The sequence below is a fragment of the Punica granatum genome, unplaced genomic scaffold (genome assembly GCF_007655135.1).
Source record: "Punica granatum isolate Tunisia-2019 unplaced genomic scaffold, ASM765513v2 Contig00419, whole genome shotgun sequence".
NCBI lineage: Eukaryota > Viridiplantae > Streptophyta > Magnoliopsida > Myrtales > Lythraceae > Punica > Punica granatum.
The window spans coordinates 56,463-66,006 of NW_022204334.1; the positions used below are offsets into that span (position 1 = coordinate 56,463).

A 9,544-nucleotide genomic window follows, 5' to 3' on the forward strand; every position below is an offset into this window, starting at 1 on the left:
TATGCCCTAGCGGAAATGCGAGTCCACTAGGGAAAAAGCTCGGAACTTGTGTCTAAATTCGAGTTCACGAGCTGGACTAAATTATTGACAATTCCTAATGCAAATCAAGGGCAATAAATTGAAATCTACAGTTAAGTCAACCGCCAGCTGCTGAGAGCGCAACTCAAGGGGCAATTTCTACCGGTATCAGTTCTTCAGTACCAAAACAAACGGGGTCGATTTTTTTTTTTTAATTTACTTGTTAAAACGAGAATGCCAAGAGAAAGAACCAAACATAAAAGAAAGAGGAGAAGCAACAGAACATAGTTTGTCTTTTTCTTTTTTTTTAGAGAAATATAAGGTATTCTCAGCTTATTTGTTGAGACTATTACCATATGTATTGATGCCCATTAAGTCCACATCATCAAATGAACCATAAACTAGTCATTTTTTTATTGAAAAAAAAGATTAGGCCAAAAATGAGAATTCGAGCAAAATTTGAAATTTTTTTGTTTAACTTATCCCTTCTCAATTAGCTACCAACCAAGATATATTAATTGTCTAATTTAATATGCCGTCAGCAATTCCAGAGATCCATGCATGCCACCTCTACATATAGATATATATATATATATTGTAAATTGCACTGGTGGTCCAAAAAATTTTACAAATATTTCAATATGGTACAAAAAAATTTTTGCTACTTGATAGTATAAAATATTTCAAAGTTCTTTCAGTATAGTACAAATCGTCATCTCGCCATTAACGCCGTCAAGCCGACGCTGATAGTACAAAATGGGTTTTTGTAGGACGTTAGATGATGGTGAAAAATATTTTGAAATTGTAACTTAATAGTACAAAATATTTTATGTAAGTTACATGACAGTGCAAAATTTACAGTCTTGTAAAGCACGGCTTGACGGCGTCAATGGCGAGATGACGGTTTGTAATATACTGAAACAATTTTGAAAATTTTGTACCATCAAATAGCAAAAAAAAAACTTTTTGTATCATATTGAAATATTTATAAATTTTTTTGAACCGCTAGTGTAATTTACCTTATATATATATATATATATATAGTGATTTAGATTGCTCTCATGTAATTCTCTCATTCGTGCGACAAGAAGTTTCCACCTAAGCGTATCAGACAAACTCTTAACTAGCCATCCACCATCTATTCAAGTCTTCCCATTAATATATACTTATATTTTATTGTAATTCCTTTAAATTTTTATATAATATATATAGTATATTTATATCTTTATTGGATATTCCAAAGGAAACTTATATATACAATTTAATTAGAGACGTTAATTGATGACACTATTTCCAATGTTTTCTTTTTTATTTATTTATTTATTTTGTATTATAAAATAGTAAATTCAACAAAATCAACTAACAATAAAAAAATACAAACGCCCGCACAACTGGCTGGATACATGACTAGTTATATTAATCATTCAATATGCAGTCAACAATTCTCGAGATCTATGCATTTTTTTCAAATTAATTGTTTGTTTTCAAAAATCCTATACATATTTTATGTATTAATTATGCATATGCAGTCAGCAAAAGTGTTGAGATCTATGCACTTTTCTTAAAAAATTGATAGCATATATTCGAATATCATGTACATACTTTAGTGCATTTTCATTTGAACTAGTTGAAGACCTGCACAACTATAATTTTTAATCGTAATTAATTTTATCAAATAGTTATACTCGTCATGCATGTATATATATATATATACATATATAGCTTATTTGAAATGGAATGGATTATGCCATAGACGACATGACAGCAAATCATGTATATATAATACATGCAAATTATTCAGACAATGTAAGTGCATCTATCAAAATATATAAAATATATGAAGATTCATGTGTAAATTAGTATAATCTATAACCCCGTGGATTTTTTTTAATTATATTATCGGCTATGAACCGAGATTTTGTTCTATTCATTTTTTTTTTCAACTCAACCAGCACATGCTACCGGCCGCTATATTAATTGCAGTAGGCAAGTCTTGAGATCTATGTCCTTGTTTCTCTTCACTGCATTTTCATTTGAAGACTGGGACACTGGGCGAAGTACCATATGACTTTTGTCCTTTTCCTTTTTTGGTTCGTTGTTCTTTATTCTCTTCTATTTATTTATATTAGGTGAGGTGCTCTGTGTGTACTTTGAGCTTTCACTCGAAGGAATTCTTGTTCATCTATTTATATGGGAAAGGCCAATCTGGAGCAAAATTTGCTAGTGGTAGTTTCTTTTTAATGTTCGAAAGCTTTTTTCGGTCACAAGGGAGACTCAAAAGTTTAGTACAATGAAATAAAATTTCTAATAGCTAATGAAAGAGTAGGGGTATTCTCACCGAGGATCGAATCTACAATCCCTTAATTATCACTCTTTGACAGATTAAAGTTAATTGATGCTCCTAATTAATATAGTATAGAAAGGATGAAAGATGAAACATACAAATATATGTACATAGAGAAATTACAGATTTGCTCGCTGTAGTTTCTCTGCAGTGCCACTTTATCCTTTAAAGTTTAGCTTTCAATTACGACTTGTTAATATTCAAGTTTCACCTGATCGTGTTTTTCGTCTCAAGGATGAATGCTTCTAATACCCCCAGCCTTCAGCATCCCTACCATGAACATGGCCTGATCTTGCAAGAGCTGAGCCAAAATTTCACCTGGCGATGCTATACCTGCAAACGCTATGTGGAAGGCGGTTGGGCCTATCATTGCATAGACTGCAACTTCTTCCTCCACAAATCGTGTGCTGAATCGCCACCCGAGATTCAACATCCCTCTCATCCACAGCACCCGCTGGAGCTTATTTCCTCCGAGATTGTGGAATCTATTCATCTAGACCTCCCTCTCATTCGCAAAGCAGGTTCAATTAAGTGCTCTCTCTGCTTTAATGAGGGATATGCTCTCCGATCTCTCTCTGTTCCGAAGGAGGATTTGTCAGAGACTCGTCTCTTCGAGCATGTCCATGAACACCCCATGAGGCTTCAGTGTGTTGAGGGTGGTTATAGGTCATCAGGCTGTCATGTCTGTAAGTGGCCTCTTAGAGGTCTAGCTTATGCAAGTGAAAAAAATTTTTGCCCGACAGCGATCCATAAAGCATGTGCTGAACTAATAGGTCATGAATCAAAACAACCTATTCACCCACAACATCCGCTTGTTCTTAGTGATCAGCAGTACTATACATCCGATCCTTGCTCTGCATGTCTTCATAGCTATCATGACATCCTCCTAAAGGCCATTATTCTCCATTCGTACTGCACTGTGATTATTGTCAGATCCACTTCCACGCACGTTGTGCTTTGGGGAGGCCGACTCTGAAACATCAGCGTCACGAGCACAGCCTAAGATATATCGCGCAGATGGGCCGCGGGCTAAACGGTGGGAAATGCAATGTGTGTTACGAAAATTGCAGGATTGACTTCTACACCTGTGTTACGTGCAACTATAATCTTCACTACAATTGCACGCATCTGTTGGATAAATTTTTAAATAAAAATGGGCCTAATTCAGACTCAAACCCATATGCAACCCAAAAGTTTAAGCTAATGGGTTACTGGGCCATTGTCTTTTATAAACTTCCTCATTTTTTTCTTTTCAACCGACGTGGGACATTGTGTCCTCTCGCATCACCAATTTTTCTCCAACAGCATCTACCCCCTTTTGTTAAACATGAACGTCACATCCATCCGATGGTGCTCCGTGATAGAGTTGTTGATGATTTTTATGATGAGCAATACTGCGACCTGTGTGAGACAACAAGGCACCCAGAATACGGTGTTTATTATTGCGACGAATGTAGGTGTGCTGCTCATATCGATTGCGTCATCCCAACGGTAACTCCCACATCCCAAAATTCCACCACATTTTCTATAACCTGACACCTATTTAACAAGATATTGTTCTATATAATAAAACATGCATCATTTTATACTTTGTTGATTAAATTTGTTGATTTGATGGGATGAACATTCATAAACTTTTCTTATGGAATGCTCACTCCATAAAATTGAAGACAAATGGTCATTCCAATAAAATGATCATTTCGTTTCAACTTTTACAAGTGTAGGCATATAATGAAATGGAGTGGAAATAGAGATTTGATTCCTTTCCATTCCGTTTCTTCCATCCTACTAAACATGGCCTAAGATCATGTGCTCATGAAAATTGGATGAAGAAATTACCGGTGTAGATGCAGACACACATGCACTGAAGAAAAAATTGGAAGTGTCAATGAGAAAAGAATAAATAATTGGACGAAGGAAATATTATAGAGAAAATCCTGAAGGGAATTAGAAGCCGCCCTAGACTTTGCTTGAAAGAGAATTGCTACAAATCATAAGCAGGAGTATATTGCCTAAAATTTATCTAATCTTTTCCATGCAATACAAATTTCATGAGGCTAATATAAATGATTGCCTTCTCCAGGTAAATACCGGGCTACGCAAACCAGTAGAAGACCTTACGCTCAGGAAACTCAACGAAGAAATTGCCGATGTAGAAGCAGAGATGGAGGCAGTTAAGAAAGCAATGGACGCAAAGCTGGAGGAGCTGATGAGAAAAATAGAGTGGCTTAAGACGAAGAGACATGAGATAGCGAGATCTCGGATGCATGCAGAAGCAGAGCAGGACAGAGCATGAGGATCAAGTCACATTATGCTTTCTCTTGGCATATGTCCATACTGATAAGGATCATACACTCGCATTTGCCAAAAACAGATTTTATTCGTTAAGGGCGGCAGTCGGATTCTTCCCTTGTCATTCTTCCAGACTATCTTACATGTAATTTGGCAGATAGTTTTCATTTCTTCTGTCGATGGGTTCACCGTAGATTTGATTGTATCCCTTTCTTTGTCATGACCAGTAACTTGTTCGAAGACTGGCTCATTTTCAAGATAACAAAGTTGTAGTCTGCAGTTTCTTGGAGTAAACTTTGCTAGAGTACACAAGAGTTTTAATCCATCCCCGATCATGGAGTTTATTACCGTGAAGAATGCAACTGCGCTGCTCATATCAACTTGTCTGCAAATCTATATTCAGCATCCACGCTTACATGCAATTACATATTTTTCCCCCAGAAAATGAAATGATTTTCCAAATTGTGGTGATTGATCCGAGCGCTCTGTGTGCTATTAGCAGCTTCCGTATTATAGATATGGTCCAACATGGTTGAATTACAAATAGGAAAAGGAGTAAGTCAGACCGAAGAGAATTAAATAACTTGTTCCACAGCTTTTTTATTTGCAATTAGGATGGCCAAGTATAGGTCAGAGGAGTCGGAAATGATCTCATTCCCCAGTCAAAGAGCCCACCCTAACATATGTCATTGGAGGATTGGAACTCGAGACCTGGAGGTCTCTAAACCACATGGGAGCGATGGTCATGCGTTGCTCAATATATTACATTCCCTTGCTTTCTTGAAGGTGCAAAAACCAGTCGTCAACATCTTAGCCATGGACATGGCTTGATGTATCTCACAGTGAAAATTATAGCCTTTTTTTTTGTTTTCGTCCTCGGAAATCAGAATCCAATTCCAACACATGAACCTTACAATTAAGTGGTAAGTCAACTCACCATAAAAAGCTTAACTTTGATACGCCCTAGCATAAATGCAAGTCCACCTGGGAAAAAGGTCGGACCTCGGGTCTAAATTCGAGTTCACAAACTGGACTGAATTATTGACAGTTTCTTATGCAAATCAAGGGCAACTATGGAAAGGGGAGAGGAAGGGAAAAGAATGGAAAAATTCGCCTTATTTGAAAATTTTGTAATGAAGGGTTAACTCGAGAAGTCCCACCGGTGTAAGTTTGACCTGGTGACTTGGAGGGCGAAGCCACGGACCCATCCCACTCACGAACAGGGTTTTGATATCCTAAGCAGGGTTTTCTTATCATAAATCGAAATCGTACGATCTAAGATAGATATCTTATTAAAGTAAAACAATTGAGAATTATACGATTCAAAATTGAAAAAGTAACATTATGTCGAAAAAAAATAATGCGCCAATTTTTCAAGCACAGAAACTACGCAATTAATTTTAAAAAATTACTTTTGGTTATCAAATAACTGAAAAAGATACATTGTCTAAGGTACTTATTCGAGGAAAAGTAATTAATTATTTTCGCTGTAATAATTACTATAACTAAAAATGAAAAGTCCACTCACGTGAAACTGTAAGTTTTACGATTGGACTAACGTGGGCAACCACATCCTATGCCCTAGCTTTTATATATTATGATAATTGATAGTTGATTTCCAATTTCAGTTTTGCTATTAACAATGGCAAATTAGAACACCTAATTCCTTTAATAATTTTGACTATTGCCCAAATGTATTTTAACTAATTTCTTTAATGTGATTTTATTATAAATATTGGTTAAAAGAAATTTGAGCAACGGCTAACATCATTTATAATTAGGTGTTTAAATTTGCCCTTGTTAAAAAGAAAAGGGAAAAAGACAAAAATCCCCATTGTGGTTTGGAGTTGGCACAAATCGCACCATGTTCTTTTTTTTGGACAATTAACCCCCTGTGGTTTGCTCCGTTAGATATAGGGGGTTACGGTGTTAATTTTTTTCCACTTTCAGTCCTCAATTTTTAACCTTTTAATCATTTTGGTTATAAATCTTTTTCTTTTATCATTCCTATTCTAAACTTTTATTTTGTTTCATTTTAGTCCAATAAAAAAAATAGAAAGGGAAGGGTGGTCGGAGTCGCCGATTACCCTCCATCGGGTTTGCTGGTGCCCACAGAGGACCCCGACAATCTCGGTGGAAGGGTCGGGATTGCCAATTGGCGGCCTCGATCCTGAATCGACCGGGGATTATGACTCGAAGGTCCCCGATCGATTCGGGGTCGGGGCCGCCAATCGGGGACCACGACCACTCCACCAGGGTCGCCGGCGACCTCTATGGGCACCGGCAACCCCGGTGGAGGGACGGCCCCGACTTGGAGTCCCCCGTCGATTCGGGGTCGCCAAGGCCCATAGAGGTCGCTAGCGACCCCGGTGGAGTGGTCGTGGTCGCCAATTGGCGGCCCCAATTCCGAATCGATCGAGGACCTTTGATTCGAAACCCTGGTCGATTCGGGGTCGGGATCACCAATCGGCAGCCTTAACCCGGATTCCCTTTCGATTTTTTTAAGACTAAAATGAAACAAAATGAAAAGTTTAGGATATGAATGATAAAAGAAAAAGATTTATAACCAAAATGATTAAAAGGTTAAAGATTGAGAGCTGAAATGGAAAAAATTAACGTCATAATCTCCTATGTCTAATGGAACAAATCACAGGAGGCTAATTGTCCAAAAAAAAGAATATGGTGCGGTTTGTCGCACCTCTAAACTACACGAGGAATTTTTGTCTTTTTCCAAAAGAAAAAAATTGTAGCAAGATTCTTTGGAAACTGGGTCAAAACTCCGTTACTCCTTCAGAAACGCAAGTATTGTCTCTAATTTTTCCGTTTTGGCGGGATGCACGAGATATATAGTAAAAACGGGAACGGCCCATTTCGCAGCCCCCATTGGAGCGGATTGTGAAATGGGCCGATCCCCCATTTTCAGCCGCTCTAGTCCCGGGCTGCCACATGGACCGTAACGGGCCCACACGACCTACTGCTGGAAGGTCTTTTTTTTTATTTATATATATATATATATATATATATAAGAGCAGTTGGCTCTCACAGTCAATGGCTCTTTTTAATATATATTAAGAAAAAACGGTGGGCCACACATGAAAATCACGTGGGACCAAAAATGGGACCCAAATTCCACTCATCCATTGGATTTGGGGAGTCCCTTTTTTTTCTTTTTCTTTTTCTTTTTTGTGTCCTAATTTGTCTGACGTGACAATAAAATGGGTCCTCGAAATTTTGGACACATCCCTCCAATTGGACATGCTCTTAGATTCTTCTTTCCTTTTTTTGATCTGAGACCGAGAGGAAAGGATAGGATTTGGGGGCTTATTTTTTATAAAATTATTGTTATATTTTCCTTTGAAGCTTATCGGGCCGTGAGGGGCAAATCTATCTGGTCCGGCCCATCAGGATTTCTTTTCGTGCCGGGCCAGGCACGGCCCGATAAGCTTCGGTCCGACAAGGATTGTCCCATGCAAGGTCTTATCATGACAGGCTGTCGGGTCAGGTAGGAAATTGTCAACACTTGGTTTCCCAAATTCATAGCCACCCTCTTCATTACACTTTTAAATTTTTTTTTTTTTGGGATAAATGGTGATTCTCATTAGAAAAAGGAGTCAAACAAGTAAAAAATTTACGAGCTTAAGTTTTTACAGGTATATTTTCTCCTCAGCCTTTATTAGACATGGGCCACCGGGGGTAAGGCCCATCCCACCAAACCGACCCGGGTGCACCTCGGGCCTCAAGGCAGGACCCATCATTTTCAATTCAGTTTGCGGAAAGGGATAGGTACATAACAGGGCAGTCGTTGGGAGCGATAACATAAAATGTAAAGAGGAGAAGCCATGTAGCAGGGTTTTTCTTTTTTTTTTTAATATATCCAATTATTATTTTAATTTAATTTAATAATTTTTTTTTCTTTTCTCGGTCAACTAATATATTCAGTTATGTTCTTACACCTGCTCTCTATTTCTGCAGCTGAGTAGTTCTGAGGCGCTCCATTGTTGTTGCTTCTTCTTCTTCTCCTCCTCCTCCTCCTCCTTCTTTGTGTTTTTCTTCTCAAGGATGACTACAGCTAATACCGCCCGCCTTCAGCATCCCTACCATGAACATGCCCTCATCTTGCAAGAGCTGAGCGAAAATTTCAGCTTATATTGCTTAATCTGTGAATTGCCCGCGAAAGGTCCAGTCTACCTTTGCATAGACTGCAACTTCTTCCTCCACAGATCCTGCGCCGAACTGCCTCCTGAGATTCAACATCCCTCTCACCCTCAGCACTCACTTATGTTCTACCCTGGAGGCAGCTATGACTTATCTTGCAGGTGTGATGAGCCTGTAGAAGCTCGTGGCAGCTATGTATGTGATGTCTGTGAAGTAGCCTTGCAAACGGGATGTGCAGCTGCAACTCTCCCTCCACCCGAAGAAGAGCACGAGGACAAGGGAGAAGATTATTCAGCACTTTGCTCACGAGCATCCCCTTGCATCCTTCCACGTGAATGCCTCAAATCGGATCAATTGCAAGGCATGCGGCGAGCAGATCTCTGGTCGCGTTTATGGTTGCCGTGCCTGCATATACGTGCTGCGCACGAATCATGCGCTCTGGCACCCCGAGAGATATCGAATCATCCCTTCCATCCACAGCACCCTCTCACCTTGCTCGCTGATTTCAAGCCTGAGTGGCCTGATCTTACATGCGAAGTCTGCAAGAGGTACAGCCACTGTCCGATGTTTGCATACAACTGTAATGAATGTGATTTCCATCTCGATGTGAATTGTGCTGTTTTCCTATGCATCTTCCTCCTCGAGATGATCAGAGTAGCATGGACGGAAGCGAGAGATCATTCATTTTCCCACCCCCACCAAAACTGACTATTTTCATGCAAAAGCAGAGCTTTT

At 38.8% G+C, this 9,544-nt stretch overlaps 1 protein-coding gene across 1 annotated transcript; it reads left to right on the forward strand.

Moving 5' to 3' along the window:
- Window positions 1-3,709: 3,709 nt before the first annotated feature.
- LOC116190312 lies at window positions 3,710-9,357 on the forward strand (the record flags this gene model as incomplete). The annotated part of the gene is made up of 5 exons (XM_031519993.1): window positions 3,710-3,853; window positions 4,446-4,652; window positions 4,737-4,799; window positions 8,627-9,004; window positions 9,048-9,357. Coding segments are annotated over exons 1-5 (1,102 nt in total), but the record flags the coding sequence as incomplete, so codon positions are not given.
- Between the last annotated feature and the right edge of the window lie 187 nt (window positions 9,358-9,544).